At 43.4% G+C, this 18,524-nt stretch overlaps 1 protein-coding gene and 1 long non-coding RNA gene across 2 annotated transcripts; one reads left to right on the top strand and one right to left on the bottom strand.

Moving 5' to 3' along the window:
- Nucleotides 1-807: 807 nt before the first annotated feature.
- On the top strand, nt 808-9,020 carry LOC109765231 (signal peptide peptidase-like 2). Its single transcript, XM_045231183.2, has 14 exons — nt 808-819; nt 944-1,071; nt 1,208-1,384; nt 1,552-1,586; nt 1,683-1,839; nt 2,726-2,779; nt 2,862-2,954; nt 3,535-3,674; nt 4,071-4,141; nt 4,749-4,832; nt 4,931-5,067; nt 6,260-7,184; nt 7,285-7,333; nt 7,719-9,020. The coding sequence occupies exons 2-11, from the start codon at nt 955-957 to the stop codon at nt 5,026-5,028; spliced, it is 1,026 nt and encodes a 341-aa protein (XP_045087118.1). The 5' UTR covers nt 808-819; nt 944-954; the 3' UTR covers nt 5,029-5,067; nt 6,260-7,184; nt 7,285-7,333; nt 7,719-9,020.
- A 651-nt stretch (nt 9,021-9,671) lies between these two features.
- Nucleotides 9,672-13,572, bottom strand: LOC141027678 (uncharacterized). Its single transcript, XR_012189381.1, has 2 exons — nt 12,649-13,572; nt 9,672-10,207 (listed from the first exon to the last, which is right to left on the bottom strand). It is a non-coding gene; the product is annotated as an uncharacterized lncRNA (long non-coding RNA).
- Nucleotides 13,573-18,524: the final 4,952 nt, after the last annotated feature.

The raw sequence follows: 18,524 nt of genomic DNA, 5'->3' as shown, positions 1-18,524 counted from the left end.
CAGCCAGTTATCCCCATTCTGCACTACTACTGCTGCTGCTGCTACTACTACTACTCTACTCTTCTACAGCTGCGACCAACAGATCAACTCGATCTCATCAGCAACAACCTGAAAAATATTATTTCCGCTGTTACACTTTACTTGAGCAGCAAACAAATTAACTTGGTCTGATAGGTTGGGGCACTAAAATATTTGTGGGCGTTTCTGTTAACATAAATCGGGGGCTCTTCTACACCTTGCTCAGATGAAAGGATTTCTGGGCGTGTCTGTTAATATGAATCCGGGGGCTTCTCCACTCCTTGCTTAAAAAAAAGGGATTTCTGGGTTATTGTTACACTTCAGAGTGTAGGCAATCAGCAGCACGTGACTCAGAACCAAACCAAATTTTGCATGTTTATGCATATTGTCCGGCACAGATCTTATATAAAAGCAAGATACTGCTCCGCATTCTTTCTCATGCTCCCAGGTTTTCTCCAGGTTAAGGTGAAGAGCTGGGTGAGTGGAACCCAGGGTACGACCGTTACTGGAATGAGCGCGACATTCGGAGCCACCTTTCCTACAACTGTCAACGAGGCTCAGAGAACATGTGCTGCTCTCACCAACCCTCTTGACTGCTGCTCAAATACAACCTCAGAGGTTTGGCTTCGACTCCGAATCCGACATAACTTGGCAACCAACTCGGTTCTACAGGCATCTTCTAGTCTAATCCAACCCCTTGCTGTCGCAGTTAACGGATTCTGTCGCCTTAGCGACACGTGGACAGTGTGCTCTCACCGCTAAAGCGGAAACTGCACACTGCACAGGCTGCTGACGATGAAGGTATTCAAATGACAACCTGAAAAAATTATATAATCTCTGTCCCGTACTCCTGTCCAATATTTTTGCTAGGCATTCCTGGTTCTTTTGCAGGCAATAATCTGTTTGGTTAACCTTGTGTTTGCAGAACTTCATAAGATGGTTTGCAGTGTCACTGATGCTTCAATTAACGAGACAAGTCGACCAGTTGTGGACCCTTCAGCATGCTTCTTGTGGATAATGGCTGCAGGAACTATAGCCTGCGCCTCGCTCTTGGTACTTATGAATGATTCTTAAGATAACAAAAAAATTGCACTTTATCGTATTTGTTTCTAGCTAGTGAGTAGTAGTTTTCAGTTGATCACTTGGTTTATGTTTTTGACTAATGAATTTCTTCGTTTCATATTAACAGCAGGGACCGAATTCTGGAACAAACTACAGACAAGATAAACCAATCATTGAAATCACCGCCAAGAGAGCTGTTCTTCTTCTTGTAGTAGCTTCACTTTTCCTTATCCTCCGGTTCTACTTCATGTCCTCTTGGATCACCTGGCTGCTAATTGTGACATTTTGCATTAGTGGCAGTGAGGTATTTCCTCGTGTATTCCCTATCTTGCGCTCTTTTGATCACAAGGCCTGCCTATTTGTACAAATACTTCTCTCGGCGCCTCGTTATTGAAGTGTTTGATTAGTTTTTTTTATATTTGTTTGGAGCGGTATTCGGTTGTGAGTTTGCTTCTGTTCTGTGTCTTGCAGGGTATGCATTTTTGCTTGGTGACAATTATCTCTAGGTAATGCATGAAATTGTTTACGTTAAGCAAGTTTTTCAATGCTATTTATTTTATTATTAACTCATTGTCTGTGCCTTGTGTGCGCCTTGTTTGCAGGATTTTTAAGGATTGCAGAAATAATACTGTACAGTTGCCCTTGTACGGGGAGGTCTTAACCTTGTCTCTTGGAGTGGTACCATTCTGTACGGTCTTTGCCATTCTATGGGCTGCTTATAGGCATTCTTCGTTTGCCTGGATAGGTCAAGACATCCTTGTAAGTTGAACTTATTCTTATGTTTGCTTGCTATGTTTTTAATCTTCACGGGGAAATACCCTTCATCCAAACACCCCCTTAGTTCTATTCTTTCCACTTTAGTTCAGAAGCAACTGAAAACATGCAACGTGTTTACTATCACAGATCAAGTTGGAGTTCACATGATACGGTGATATAGACGTACTGTTTTTCTGAAATGCCAGAACATAAAACTAGCATGTCCAAATTCAGTGCGGATCGAGGTTCCATTTTCCTAGTAGGATAAGCTAAACTGTGGTTTGTTTTAGAATTTACACATTGCAGTAAGATCAATCTCTTCAGAAGAATTTGATGCTGTTTTTTTAGTTAAAGTACATTTCGGAACTGGCCTTCTATGCAAGTTTTCACATCATACTACATCAAATGTCAATCCAACTTATTATTGACCATATTCAGTTTTTAGCCCTGACAAGGTAAGCATGATTTGTCTAATATGAATGCATTTAAATTAGCTATGGGCTGAACTGATTTTGTTTAGATATGCAAGTTTGCACTAGGTTTCCTAGATTTCACATGTTAATTTTCGTCCATGAACTAAATCTTAAACTGATCTACCCAGGACTCAAGGGAGGTGACAAGATTATCTTCATTTCACACCTTGTATTATTTGTTTGATTTTGGATGACCACATATTGAGTTTCCAAGCTTGATATTATATCAAAGAGATGCATGTTATTTGAGAATTAAATTATAAGTTGTGGAATAGTTTCCGTAATGTAGAGAACGTCAATTATTTACCCTTTTTTTTATAATTTGTTACTTGGGATGCTAATTTTTTTGGCATGGTGTTTAATTAGCTTGCAGCGAAAAATACATACATTAACCATGCAGTCTGTATTTGTGACAGGGTATCTGCACAATGATAAACACGCTTCAGACAGAGCGCTTACCTAATATCAGGGTATTAGCATGTCTATTTGCAGTAGTCCACTGACCGTCGTCGGATCCTACTTGTAGTAGTATCTAATACTGTATCTTTGCAGGTTGCATCAGTTCTTCTTAGTGCTGCATTTGTGTATGACATCTTCTGGGTCTTCATTTCACCTCTTGTATTCCATGAGAGTGTTATGATTGCAGTAAGTGCATTCTTTACCTTTACATTTACATCAAGACTTACTATCAGCTATGCTTTAGTTATACACATTAATTTGTGCAATAGATTTTCTAGTTAAATCAATCAGTGGAATACTCTTGCTTCTTCGCAAAAAAGAAAAGTAGTCTTGCAACTGCATGATGAAACCATTTTTAGAAAATAAGATATACCATTTCCCCCAAAAAGGAACACTCTTGCTTCTTCACAGAAAAAAGGCATTTGGAAGGTTGTAAAAATAAAGGGAAGGACAGGACAGAATCCACAAGGGTTGCCTTCTTAAATACCTTTAGAATATGAGAGAACTGGTAGCAGCCTGTCTTGAAACTGAGTAAATTGTTAAAATATTCAGTGTTATGATCTAATTTGGTTCTCTTATGACCCGTATAAAACTGATATATTTTGGAGGCAAATGTTCAGACTTTAAACTGTAGTGAAATGTTATTTTTTGTGGTTATAATTTGAAGTTAAATAATGCATTGTCCAGAAAATGCTTATGTTTAGTAGCCTATCTTATTCTCTTGTGATTGGGTTTTTGTTACTTACCATTTTATGAAAGCTCCCAGGTTGCAAGTGGTGGCGTCTCAGGGGAAGCGATTCCGATGCTCCTAAGAATACCTCATTTCTTTGATCCATTGGGTGGCTATGCCATTTTATGCTTTGGTGATATTATTTACCCTGGACAGCTCATTGCATTCAGCTACAGGTACTCTATGCAATGCTGCAATATATGTTTGTAGCTTTTCTTCTAATCTGTTACTCCGTTAGTTCACTAATGGGTAGACATAGAAGAAACATAATAAAATACTGCCTGGTAGTCTGGTACTATTCGTGCTAAACGCAATGAAGGTCCCAAGACACACACTATTTGTTGTGAACCTTTGTTCAGGATAACTAACTACCATGCTGAAGATAGGTTGAGATGTAGAATATTTGGGAGATACTAAGATCGATTCTTCCTGCTTATCTCAAACATAGATACATATCATCTTTATAGTGAATGTTTGGACCCTTGATGTTTCCTAGCACAATAAGAACTCTGTTGTCTCAGAGGTTCATGCCATTTGTTAATGATACATCATCTCTTTGGTATATGACGCAGATTTGACAGGGCAGGCAAAAAAGGTATCTTGAATGGATATTTTCTATGGCTGACCGTGGGATATGTTGTTGGTAAGCATTTGATACATCTTGTTCTCTATTATATTATATTTGTGTTGATCAGTTAGATGTTAGCGCTCTATGTTGTGTCTGTTGTGGTATTGCTTATGTTCATGGGCTGGTTACGCAATTTTCTTTAACAGTTCATTTTAGTTGTGAATTTCATAGTGGCCCATCATATTTGATTATTTGGGTACTAGCAAAATAGTGGACTTTGACAAGTAGCCATAGTCTCCAGAACTATTTTTTAGCGCAGTTCTAAATTTTTGGCATGAGCACCGAGTCTAGAGCCGAGAGGCTTAACAAGCACTGCACTATAAAAGGGCTCAATATATTCAAGCTGTACATAGTACCGGCATTGCTGTTATTGTTATGGCATCTAGGAGCACATGGTGGTGGCTGCCTGACTGATTGGTTGTTTCCATTTTCTTGTTCTGCGTTCTGTTCTGCCTGGAAGTTACTGTCTTTCTTTGTCTTCAGGCAATAGATATACATATTTTTCTTAGTATAACTCTGTAAACCGCAGACTGCAGCGTAATCCGAATTCTTGTGTTTGTTAACACAATTCATTGCTTCGTAGTGCAGAACCCAGATCGTCATTTTCTTTTTACCCTTGCAGGCCTTTTCCTTACCTATCTTGTGTTCTTCCTAATGGATGGACATGGTCAACCGGCATTGATGTACCTAGTTCCATGCACCCTAGGTAAGCATATAAATTGTTCCTTTGCTGCCTCATCTTTGCCTACTCCCTTTTCTGCGATCAGGGCCACCGATGCATGTATTTGCTTGTTTCCACACCAGGGCTTATTGTTGTGCTTGGCTGGATAAGAGGTGAACTGCCTCACTTGTGGAACTACGGAAGAAGACCGGAAAATTTAGTCGGTGAAGTTGAAATGTGACGAGACAGGGTTTAAACTCGAAAGCAGTCATCCTTCGATGTAATTAATCAGTGGATCTGACATGATGCTCCTTTTGTCGGGCGAACTGTGCGGCATCGAGGAGATGTTAAATTAGCTGTAGCCAGATTTGTGTTTGATATAGGTTGTCCTCATTGAACTTGAAACATGTGGGTTTAGGGATGGCAATGCGTGGGTACAGCCCCCTTCTGCCCAAACCCATACCCATAGAAACTTTCTACATCCACGGGCATAAATTGACACCCATGCCCATACCCATTGGGTAACCTATACCCAATGGGTATTCAGTGGGTACAATATATAGCATTTACATTTTGAAAAAGTAGAGAAATGAGTCTAAAATTCAACTGATGATGGGCAATCAGTCTAGCACCGACGCGGCCTCCTCCAGTGGATGGCCTATTGGAGGCAACACGGGAGTACGATAAGCAGTTGGTGGAAGCCCGACACAGTGGGAGGTGGCGGTGGGAACTAGGGATCTTGGTCCGAGAGTTGGACTAGAATCCGTTGGTGATGAATTGGGATTTCATCGTTTTGAGGAGTCACATAGGACGTAGGAGGAATGCCTGAGTGCTGCGGGCCTATTAGCTATTCCTGATTTAGGGAACAAGAGTTGAGGGTTGAGCCATAGGAGTTGGATGCTGACCCCACATGTCATTGGAGTTACTTTTCATTTTTTATTTTTTTCTGGGTATCCTGGGTTACCCATGGGCGCAATTTCATACCCATGCCCCACCCATATATTTTGCGGGTAGGGATACCAATTACCCATGGGTACAAAATCTTACCAGGTCATTCCCATGCCCGCTGTTTTCGGGTAGGGCACCTGCGGGTACCCATACCCATGGGCAAAACTGCCAACCCTCCCATGCCAAACCCAAACTCAGTGAGTTCGGGTTTGGCATGGGAATCACTTCCGTATCAACAACAGATTACTTAATTTTACATAAGGCTGAGCTACTGGTGTTCTTTTCTTGCAAAAATCATGATCTTGTACGGAACTGGAACAATCATTCAAACCCTAAATTTTCAGGACATTGCAAATGCAAATACAGTGGCACATTGGGCCGCTCATGTTCAAACATGTGTGGATGCAAACAAACTCTGAAAGCATGTATCTTATACTTTAAACCAAAACTTTATGTCCTCTTTTGGTAGGTATGCCCAGTTCCTTTGCAGGCAGTAACCCATTTGGTTAACTTTGTGTTTGCAGAACTTTGTAAGGTGGTTTGCAGAACATTATAAGATGGTCTGCAGTGACAGTGACACCTCAATCCCGGCCATAATGATACCACAATCAGAGGAGGGAAGAATCTGACGGACTTGTTGGATCATGGAGCAAGGGATAAGTGCATACAGGGCCGGCCCTAGGCCATGGCAAGAAGTGCGACGGCCTAGGGCCCATGTCAAATAAGGGCTCATTACATCTACATGCATGAATACATTACTTTTTTTTTACAAAACACGTCAACACAAAGGATAACTTTGCTCATGGATATTTAACTCGATCAATCATGAATGAATAGTTAAGTTAGAATTATGGGGTTTGGCCTGCTGCTCATATATATATATATATATATATATATATATATATATATATATATATATATATATATATATATATATATATATATATATATATATATATATATATATATATTTTGGGAGGGGGCGGGAGGGGGCTTACCCCCCCATATTTAGGGGGATCCTTTCCCCGGCATGACACCACAATATATTTGTTCAATGGTTGCTTATGGTTGAGTATATGTATGTTATAATCATCATCTGTATCATTTAATCACAGTTACATGGTATATTAAGACCTCATTTGATAAATAAAATTACTTTATATATATAATTATAACTTAATAATGATTTTCATGATATGCAATATATACTGATGAAAGTATTACTTCTACTCTTTTATACACGTTAGGGCCAATGTATAAAATTCGCACTAGGGCCTCCAAAATATTAGGGCCGGCCCAGATCTGCTAGAACAGTTTTTATTCTCCTTCCAGTATTTTGTAGTACCTATGAATTGGCCCTTTTACAAATCTCTTATCATAGTTTTTCATGTGAAACTGAATGCAGAGGCTGGTACTTCAGCATATCGTCCAAAGACCTTTTCGAAGAAGGTTTGCATGCATACATTTCTTCCCAATTATGATATCAGTAAGATCAGTTTGACTAGACTATCTCATATGCTTGTTTTGGCTCTGGGCTTGTATGTGACAGAAGGCAAGAGTCAATTGAGGAGGAAAGGGATGAAGAAGTTGAGAAGACTGTAAGTTATTCTCTTCCTGTCATAATTATGCAACACTCCTGGCATAATCTGTATTATAGCTAGGGCCTTGTTATATTTTGAAGCATTTGTCGGTTCATATCTACTCCCTCCGTCCCAAAATAAGTGTCTTGAGCTTAGTATAAATTTATACTAGAGCTAGTACAAAGTTGAGGCACTTATTTTGGGACGGAGGGAGTACTAGCTAACTCGTTTTGCACCTGCACAGGTTGATAGGACAACCGACCTCTCCATGCTTGTTTTGCCTCTTATCTACATGGCCTTGCCCCCATATTTGGGGGGGGGGGGGGGGGGGGGACCCTTGCCCCATCTTGAATTCTTGTTTTTTTAATACTATAATAATAGTAATTTGTTTGTTGTTATGTAGGAAATGATGGGAAGCTTCTTGAAAAATTGCCCCTTGCATATGGGCCTTTGGAGAGTGTCACAGATTAGTACGTTGCTCTGTCTAAATTGGTACCGTGTGGTATGAAGCAACTGAATGTTGCTCTTCCTCTGCTGGCAATGCTGCATACCCCGCGAACATGGAGGCTGAAACGAGTGATGATGGCTTGATTTGTTGAATGAAGGAGCAGATTATATACGTCTTGAAGAAAGAAAGACAGGGAAGCAAGAAGATTGTCGTGTGACTGCAGGTGGTGTGCATATATATCTGAAGATGGTACAGAATCTACCAGTTGTGACTGCAACCAGCTGAATCTCAACTCGTGCGACGACCACGATGACGATGGTGGTCATGGACCGATGACGACAGGGATGGCGAGAAGTAGCTCTGTTTCCCCCCAGGCTGGTAGGAAAAGAAAGAGAATTCATAGGCCATGTATGCTGTAGTTGCTTTCATGTGTGACAAAAGGGAAGAAAACAGGAGCAATCCAGAAGGAATAAGCAGAATGTGCAGCAACATGTACAGTAGAGGCCAGTCCTCCTCCCATCCGTTCCCATCATCATCATGTCATGTGTATGCCACAAGCAAAAGGCATGTCCTAAACTAGTACTCCCTCCGTTCAGAATTACTTGTCGCAGAAATGGATGTATCTAGACGTATTTTAGTTTTAGATACATCCATTTCTGAGACAAGTAATTCCGAACGGAGGGAGTACACTGGACCAGACTTATGTGTGTGTGTGTGTAACACAAGTAGACAAGCAAAGGAACAGGTAGTGTGCTTACCAGTGAAGGGATAAAAAGCATCTATATGGATACTGGTGATGCAGCATCACCCATATTTATTCATGATGTGGATTGTGACACTGTGAGAGCTTTTCAAAGAAAAAGGAAGGAGAAAATGATGGGAAGAGGTCAAGAGGAGTGGTGTGGACATGCAACTAACTGTATCATGTATCAGGCAGGACAGACAGCAGCAAAAGCAATTCAGCCTTGAGCAAAAGCAAGAAGCTGTATGTGAAGATTTTAGCAGCAGGTAGAGGTAGGGACTGCACACCATATGTACTACAGAATTGTTGTTACACTTAGATACATACAGAGAGTCCTAATTGTTACGGGCATGATTTGTTTTACTTTTTGCTGGACAAACAAGATCAACTTCTTTTTGTTGGTTGGTGGGGTGATGTTATCTGATTGCTGATTGGGGACACTATGCTGCTATATGTATGTACTAGATGACGATGATGATTAGATTAGATTAGATTACGAATGGTTCTGGTCGCCATCTGTCTCTTTCCTTGCTTGTTTTTGTGCGACTTTAAATTTATTTATGTGTAGGGATGGAAATCGTCCTCTAGTGGCGTGCCTATGGCTACGGAATCTCTATTCTTAAAATTTCTTTGATGAGGATATTTAACTAGTAAGTATCTCAAAGGACGTGTAGATGAATAAGAAACACGCTAATTGCAAGGAGCAAACTTATGCAACTTGCATGTTGACAGCATTGTTGCCTGGATGGTGGATCTTCTTAAACAAGAGCACGACTGTAGTTGTCCTTGTAGGCAAACTTATGTAACTTGTGAGGAAATACTACTTTTTTTTTTGAGAAACTGCTAATCTATTCATCTTCAGTCATGGCAGTACAAAGAACAACAGAGGTAATAAAAATTACAACCATGCCTATGAACCACCTAGCGACGACTACTGTGAGGGAAATACTACAACCAGGTGATATGTGGTTAGAGTTCACACGCCATTAGCAACCCCAAGTGCTAGTGGTGATAAGAATGGATTTATTCGCTTAAAGTGATGCATCAAGGGGATACAAAAACAATGAGCAACACACCCGGCCTGTGCATAGTTATTATGCACACAGCCAACACCAAACACACACGAAAATCACACCGGCATCTAGCATAGTCAAACAAGACCGAAGTTATGCCTTGAAGGAGTAAAAGAAAAAAAAACTCTGAAACGATCAAAACAATCCACATCAACAACCATATTCGCACCAACAATCAAGTGAAATCACTAGTACCACAAGAGGGATTCTCCAACAGCAACACCTTTAGGAAGGGAACAACGCTCATGCGCCGTTGTCGCCGAATTCAACCATGGAAGGCCTGATCATTTGTTTTACCGAAAAAGGCTTTCGGCCCGCTTTATAGATAAAGCAAACCGCCCGAATCAAACAGCCAACAGAGTTCACACACACACACAAACACACACTCAAAGTCACAGCCGCACAGAACGCACGGTACGAAAGGGGTTAATGCTGAGGGCACAGCTCAACAAGCCCTAAGAACAAAAGGACACACACACAAGAAAACCGCCACGGATGAGTCCAGCCTAATCAGGTTCCGGCGGTGGTGGCGGAAGCGGGGGCGCCATGCGGAAGGCCATCGATCGAAGGTCGGTGAGGAGGGTGTCGATGGTGCTCCGGTCCGGGGGGCGGCTAAGCGGCCGCCAAAGCTGCAAATAGCCACACATTTTGAAGATCGCGTCAGTCGCACGTCGCAAAGGAACTTTCTGAATAACGAGCTTGTTGCGAATATTCCAAAGCGTCCATGCAAGGATCTCAATGCACAACCATCTAATATGGCGGTAACGCGGGGAGGAGGCATTGATCTCCGCGAGTAGGTCAGGGAAGTTGGAATTGCACCACTGTCCGCCGACCGTTTCACGGAAGCACGACCACAGGAACTGGGCAGTGGAGCAGTTGAAGAAAATGTGGTTCGAATCCTCCACCGTGGCACACAGGGGACACATCCCGTCCCCAGGGCCATTGCGCTTGCGGACTTCCACCCCAGAGGGGAGACGTCCCCGAATCCACTGCCAGAGGAATATCCGGATCTTGAGGGGGAGACGAATGTCCCAGATCAGGCTAAAGGGCTCAGGGGCCAGCGAAGGGGCGATGGCAGCATACAAAGACTTCGTGGAGAAGCATCCCGAGGGCTCCAGACGCCACGCCATGGAGTCGGTGGCGCCCTCTACCTGCATTGGCAAGAGAGCGATGTCCTGTAGAAGGGCGTCCCACGCGTCAACCTCCTGGGGGCCAAAGGAGCGCCGAAAGGCGAGGCGCCCTAAGTCAATAAGGGCCGCTTCGACGGAAATTCGGGGATCTGCCGCAATGGCAAATAAGCCCGGGAAGCGGGCGGCCAGAGGGGAATCTCCAAGCCAGCGGTCGAACCAAAACAGGGTCGAGGACCCGGAACCCACCGAGATGGAAGTGCCAATCCGGAGCACGGGGAGGAGCTGAATCACCGCCTGCCAGAACTGGGATCCCCCAGAGCGCTGGCAGAAAGCAAGAGGTTGTCCTCGGAGGTATTTATTCTGAATGATGGTAAGCCAGAGGCCGCCCTCCCCGTTGGCAATACGCCATAGCCATCGGGTCAGGAGAGCAATGTTCATGCGACGGGAGGATAAGATCCCCAGACCTCCCTGGTCCTTGGGTTTGCAAATGTCCGGCCAGCTCACCATATGGTATTTTTGCTTGTCCCCCTCGCCAGCCCAGTAAAATCTGGACTGATATTTGGCCACCTCCTGGTGAAGCGTCTCATGGAGTCTATAGAAGCTCATGAGGAACCAGAGAAGGCTAGCCAGCGAGGAGTTGATGAGGATTACCCGCACCGCCTTCGAGAGCCACCGGCCCTTCCAGGGCTCGACTCGGTGTTGCATCCGGGTCACGGAAGGGCGGAGGTCCGCTACGGTGAGGCGAGAGTCACTAATGGGGATCCCCAGATATGATCATTTGTTTTCACCTCGAAGAACAAGTCCGAGCAATGCCTTCGGCAAGGTAACGACACAATAAACATCGCCACTGCCAAATATAACCAATAGGTCAAAATTCAGGTTTTTCACCTCAGAGCTCAAGACCGATGCTTGAGATGCACCACCAAATCGAAGTCATCCAGTGTCGTTGCCACCACTTTTCGTGATCCCAACAGCTACATGCATGGCACGGACTTTGATATGAGATGCCATACAAGCGAAGACCATGCTTGCAAAAACAGGCAGTCGAGCCACGACAAAGTGGTGGTCGTACTTATCCTAACCAAAGAGTATCAAGCTAACAAGGGATCATGAGGGATTAGTCAGCAACCCCCGGAATATTCTATCCTTTTTTATCACATGAAGATACAATAAGCAAAAGCGATTATCTGTCTATGAGTCTATCTATGTGTGTATGTAGAAAAAGCAACAATAAGGTAAAGCAATCACCATCATCTCAGATGCTCTTTTTAATGCCCGCAAGTCACATCACCATCCGAGAATTTCTCCATTCCATCCCACAGGGTAGGATTTTAGCTGCCACCTCTTTTATTTTATTCTTTTCAACTTCCATCGCATTTGTAGATTCTTAAAATTGCTGGAATCTGAATACATCAAAGAAGGAAGGAATCGAAACAATCCGTGGATGTGCGCAAAAATTTCCGTTGCTATAAAGTAAGTAAGAGAGCTTTATTTCTTTGCAATGAAAGGGAATGCAAAAAAGGCATGATAGAGAAAACTGTAGAGAGAAAGAGAAAATGTGGTTTTAGGATTGGTTCGGACTGCTGCAGCTTCAGCACATAGCAGTTTTGAGAGATGAATTGTTTTTGTAGGCAAGGCGTGTTCGATTGAGCTAAAATTATGTGATAAATGTGTTGTAAATATCTAGAGGTTCCGGAGAGAATCCTGTACAATTCATTCTCACAATAAAGTTTTGTTTACCAGCCGGTCCACAACCGGGGGTTTTTTACTTCTCAAGTTTTGTGTGTGTGTGTGTGTGTGCACCAGACCAGTCGGTCCACAACCTTGATTTTTTTACTCCTCAAATTGAGGTTATTTTTCCACGTGAATCATGCGTCACATGTGCACGTCGTGTGTGTATTTTCCATGTCACTAAATCAGTAAACTTTGAGCCGCCTTACCGGGACCTCGACTAGTGCGCCAGTGCCAGATCAGGCTCAAATCTCACTCCTCGCACGACGATGGTGACGATGATGGACTGATGACCACAAGGATGGCAAGAATAGCTCTGTTTCCCCATGTAGGAAAGGGGAGAAAAGGGAAGGAGATTGCTAGGCCATGTACACCGGTTATGATGCTTGTGTGAAGGGAGAAACAGGAGTGAACAAGCGGAATCTGCAGCATGTGTATGCCACAAGCAAAAGCATGTCAACTACTAGTACATTAGACTAGACTTGTGTGTGTGTGTGTGTGACACAACTAGACAAGCAAAGGAACGGGTACTGCTCAATTCCCAAGGAAGGGATAGACAGAATATACTGGTGACGGAGCATCACTCATTCATATGATGTGGATTGTGATGCTAGCTATGAGCTTTTCAAAGAAAAGTAGAAAAGAATGCAGGATAGCAGCCTTGAGCAAGGCAGGAAATGTTAGTTTCTGAAGCTTTCAGCAGCAGGCAAGAAGGGACTGCAGTCCTCCTCTAGATGTTGATGCAAAAGGCTAAAGAGCAGAATTACAGAATTACAGATACATGTAATTTTGTGGTGGTATATTTATTTTGTTTGGTGATGAGGGAGGCCGGGTGGGCCATGGATGTGTTGGTTGTTGGGGGTGATATTATCAATATCCCCCGATATATATGCTGCTGATTGGAAAGACTATTTTGTATGTATGATGACGATGGTGATGATTGGGTAGATTATTACCAATGGTGCGACTTTAAATTTAGAAAGAAATCGTCCTCTAGTGGCATGCCAACTGAATTTTAATTTCTAAATGCTTTTGTTGCGGATGTTTAACTTTATTTATCGTGGAAGGGGTTTTATAATGTGCATATTTACCGTGTCGCTAAATTGGTAAACTTTGAGCCGTCGAGGCCCTGGTACGACGAAGACGGTGATGGTCTGATGACAACAAGGATGTCAAGAAGTAGCTTTTTTTACCCAGGTAGGAAAGAAAAGGAAATATCCAAGCCATGTATACTGCTCCATCCGTTTTAAAATATAAGATGCATTATTATTCTTTAAGTCAAACATGTGCATGTTTGACCAAGAATTTAGAAAGAAAAATGTCAATATCTCTCCGGTACCAAATTTGCATCATTAAATCTAGAAAAGTATTTTTCATATTTTATTTATTTTGTATTGTAGATGTTGATATTTTATCCTATAATGTTGGTCAAACATACATGCAACTTTGACTTGCACGAATATCGCCACACCTTATATTCTGGAATGGAGGGAGTAGTAGCTAATTTCATGTGTGATACTAAAAGGGAAAGAAAACAGTGATGAATTAATTATAAAAAGAATCTGCAGCATGTACAGTAGATGCCAATCCTCCTCCTATCCGTTGCCATCATCATGTCATGTGTATGCCACAAGCAGAAGGCATGTCAACTAGTACACCAGGCCACACTTGTGTGTGTGTGTGTGTGTGAGACACAACTATATATACAAGTAAAGGAACGAGTGGTGGTTACTGATGAAGGGATAGAAGGCATATAGATAGATAGATAGAGAGATACTTGTGATGCAATCCGCAACAATGGCAGCATCACCCGTTTATATGTATGATGTGGATTGTGACGCAGTGAGAGCTTTCCTTTCCAAAGAAAAGCAGAAAAGGATGAGGAGCCGTGTGGGCATGCAACTGTTTCAGGATAACAGATGCTAGCAGCAAAAGCAATGCAGCCTTGAGCAAGGTAAGGCAGGAGGCTGTGCCAGTTTGTTTCTGAAGCTTTCAGATCCAGCAGGTAGGGAGGGACTGCACGCCATACCAGCATTACAGATAGATACAGAGCCCTTTGGTGTGTCCTCCTCTCTATATATGTATCATGTCATGTGTACTCCCTCCGTCCCATAATATAAGAACGTTTTTGAAGCTTCTTATGTTATATTATGGGATGAAGTTAGTGCGTACGCATCTTGTGCATGTGGATGCAAAAGGCTAGTTATTTTGCAGGATAGTTATTTTTTGGGGATGAGGGAGGGAGGTGTGGGCCATGCATGTGTTGGTTGTTGTGGTGATGTTATCCGCTGATATGTTGCTGATTGGAAAGACTATGCTATGTGTATGATGACGACGACGACGACGACGATTATAGGTTACTAATGGTGTTTGCTACTGGTTGCTTGTTTGTCTCGTTCCTTCAATGTGCGACTTTTATTTAGTAGCATGATGTACATGCAGCGAACGAGGGACATATAGGTCGTCTTCTGGTGGCGTGCCGTGCCGACGGAATCCATAAATATTTTTTCTTATTTTGCTCAAGATACTGTTAGTGTATTTAAGTAGCTAGGTGTTGAGACTAGAGTTGTTGTTGCAGAGTAACCAATCAATCAAATCAAACAAGTGTATGTTGAGTCGATCAAAGGACATGTACTAGTAGATCAATAAAAAAACACATCAAAATCACACCAGCATCTAGCATGGTCAAACAAGGCTGAAGCTATGCCTTGAAGGAGTAAAAAAAGAAGAAGAAAAACTCTGAAACGATTAAAACAGTGATCAACATTCTGCAACCATATCCGCACCAACAATCACTTAACATCACCAGTACCAATGTAAGGATTCTTCAACAACGACATCTTCAGGAAGGGAACGATGCTCAAGCGCCACCGTCATTGGATCCAATCATCGAAGGCCAGATCATTGGTTTTCACCTCGAAGAAAAAGTCTGAGCAAATCCAAGCAATGCCTTCAACAAGGTAACAACACAATAAACATCGTCATTGCTAGATATAATAATAGCTCAGACCTCGGGTTAGCACCCCGGAGCTCGATACCTATGCTTGAGAAGTACCACCAAATTGAAGTCATCCAATGTTGTTGTCATCACTTTCCGTGATGCCAGCAACTGCAAGCATAAGACAGACTTTGATGACGGCTTCCATGACATTCTCTGCCACTGACTTCACCATGGAACAAAAAAAGACATGTCCCATGATGACAACAAATAGCAGAGCTTCGCACCGCTCCCTCCAGAAACCAAATGGTCGGAAAAAAAAACATGGGTGCGCACGACCGAATCCCATCCGATCCAGCAATCCAGGCATGAGGCACCCAAGGGAGTCCGCCGGCGGAGCCTTCCGGAACTTGACACTCTGGCCAGATCAAGGAGGACAAGCATCAAGCAGATCTTCATCTCGGCGCGAGAGGAACCCTAGGACCGCCGCCTTTATTAGGCAGACCGACGGCCCCCACGCTATCGCCTGCCGGCTCCCAACAGCAGGCCAGAGATCTGAGCGGACACCGCCATCACGACCCGCACCACGCGGAGATGAGGATCTTAGCCACGTCGAGTCCTCCACAACGGTCGCCAAGGTCGCCGAAGAAGACCGAGGCAGCCGCCCCAGCGTCCTTCTCCGCTGCGTGCACCTCGACGTTCAAGGCAGCCAGTCTGCAGCAGCCGGAGATCCCGCCGCGTGGGGATGAAAGGCTCGCGCCGCCACCCGCCACGCAAGGAGATGAAGGCCCGCCGCCGCTGTCAGCCGCGTGGGCTTAGCCAGGTGACTTCCTCCAGCAACGGTGGGGGACGGAGGTGGAGGGGGTGGGAGCGGCAGCGACTGAGATCTGGATCGCCCGAGCAGCCTCCTGGAGCGACGCGAGCAACCTGCGCTCCGTGAAGCACTTTTTAGCTTACCGAATACTAATGTTGCGGAGTATGTGTGTATGTAGAAAAGCAACAATAAGGTAAAGCAATCACCACCATCTTAGATGCTCTTTTTAATGCCTGCAAGTCACATCACCATCCGAGACTTTCTCCATTCCATCCCAACCATCCCACGGGGTAGGATTTTAGCTATCACCTCTTTTATTTTATTCTTTTCAACTTCCATTACATTTCTAGATTCTTAAAATATATTGCTGGGAATCTGAGTACATCAAAGAAGGAAGGAATCGAAAGAATCCGTCGATGCGCAAGAAAATTTCCATTGCTATAAAGTAAGAGAGCTTTCTTTCTTTGCAATGAAAGGGAATGCAAAAAAGCATGATAGGGAAAACTGCAGAGAGAAAGAGAAAATAGGGTTTTAGGATTGGTTCAGTGTTGCATCTGATTTAAGTGTGCTTTTGTTAGTTCGGGCTGCTACAGCTTCAGCACATAGCAGTTTTGAGAGATGAATTGTTTTTGTAGGCAAGCCGTGTTCAATTGAGCTGAAATTATGTGATGAATGTGTTGTTGGTTGGCAACGCGGTGAATGTGTTGTAAATATCTAGAGGTTCCACAGAAGATTTTGTACAATTAATTCTCACAATAAAGTATTGAGTACCAGCGGGTCCACTATCGTGGTGTTTTTCTTCTCAAGCTGAGGTTGTTTTTCCATGTTAAATCATGTGTCACATGTGCAAGTTGTTCGCTGAAGTAGTCCTCAAAGTTCACTATAAGTGGAGGGGGTTGGATATTGTACATATTTGCCGTGTCGCTAAGTGGGTGAACTTTGAGCCGCCTTACCGGGACCTCAACTACCGCCAGTGCCGGAACCAGCTGAAATCTCACTTCTTGCTTGACGGCGATGGACAGCTCTGTTTCCCCAGCTCTGTTTCACAATAAAAGCGTTTTTCCTTGAAAAGAAAAAGGTTTTGACACTATACTCTTACACTGTGGGACGAAGGGAGTGTATGATATGATGTGGATTGTGACACATAGATAGCTTTCCAAAGAAAAGCAGAAAGAGATGAGGAGTGGTGTGGACATGCAACTGTGTCATCAGTACAATGCTGTAGATAGCAGCAAAGCGATGCAGCCTTGAGCACGGCAGGCAGGAGGCCATGTCAGTTTCTTTCTCAAGCTTTCAGCAGGTAGGGGCTGCACATGCACCATTCTCCCTTCGTTCCTAAACATTTGTTTTTCTAAAGATTTCAGTAAATGACTATATACGAAGCAAAATGAGTGAATCTATACTCTAAGATATGTCTATATACATTTGTATGTGATAGTCCATTTAAAATCTTTAAAATGACAAATTTTTAGAAAACGGCTGGGGTAGTATAGAATTGGATTGTTACAGATAGGAAGAGTCCTCGTGTCCTCTGTCCTCTGTGTATGTGTGTATGTATCTGATGGATGTGGATACAAAAGGGTAGAGAAAACAAGATATGTGTTACTCACTCTGTCTCAAAATAAGTTTCCAAAGGAAAGACATTTTCGCGAGAGAAATTTTCAATCTATTCATCAATGATGTTAGTATAGAGCACACTAGTGGTAATAAAAATTACAACCAGGTCTATGGACCACCTAGCGACGGCTACAAAGCAATGTAGCGAGCTGAAGGCGCGCCGCCGTCATCGCCCCTCCCTTACCAGAGCCAGCCAAACCTTGTTGTTATAAACAGTCGGAAAGTTTGTCGTGCTAAGGCCAAAGTATCAGCGCACCAGAGCAGCAACCATCACTGTTGAAGAGAGTTGTACATCGGAAAGATCAAACCTGTAATCACACGAATGAAGACGAACAAAAACTGGATTCAAATAGATCCACCGAAGACCAGCACCGACCGAATCCCGCGAGATCAGACGGAGACACACCTCCACGCACCCTTCGGCGACGCTATGCGCACCATCAGGGCGGGGATAGAACGTGGGAGGCATTATTCTTACTGAGGGACATCGCCACCGCCACACAGCCCCAACCAAGACGTTGAGCCTAACAAAAACGAGAACGGGATCCCTCCCGCTGGCGGGGCGCCGAGGTCCACCGCACCTCCACGGCCCAGAGGCCATGGATCGGCGGCGGCGCCGGCGGGAGGAGAAAGGAGACTTTTCTCGAGGAGGATGAGTAACACAGAAAATTTTGATGAAAGACGCTTATATTTTTTTTGCATGATAATACGTGTCT

This window comes from Aegilops tauschii, chromosome 7 (assembly GCF_002575655.3).
Source record: "Aegilops tauschii subsp. strangulata cultivar AL8/78 chromosome 7, Aet v6.0, whole genome shotgun sequence".
Taxonomy (NCBI): domain Eukaryota; kingdom Viridiplantae; phylum Streptophyta; class Magnoliopsida; order Poales; family Poaceae; genus Aegilops; species Aegilops tauschii.
This window is presented reverse-complemented; position numbering and strand designations above follow the sequence as displayed.

What these genes read in the sequence shown, in the direction of transcription:
- LOC109765231 (XM_045231183.2), top strand. Translation starts at nt 955, where the DNA reads ATGGTTTGCAGTGTCACTGATGCTTCAATTAACGAGACAAGTCGACCA. An exon ending in TTTGCATTAGTGGCAGTGAG is followed by an intron (nt 1,385 to 1,551) that starts GTATTTCCTCGT and finishes TGTGTCTTGCAG; the next exon opens with GGTATGCATTTTTGCTTGGT. An exon ending in GACCGTGGGATATGTTGTTG is followed by an intron (nt 4,142 to 4,748) that starts GTAAGCATTTGA and finishes TTACCCTTGCAG; the next exon opens with GCCTTTTCCTTACCTATCTT.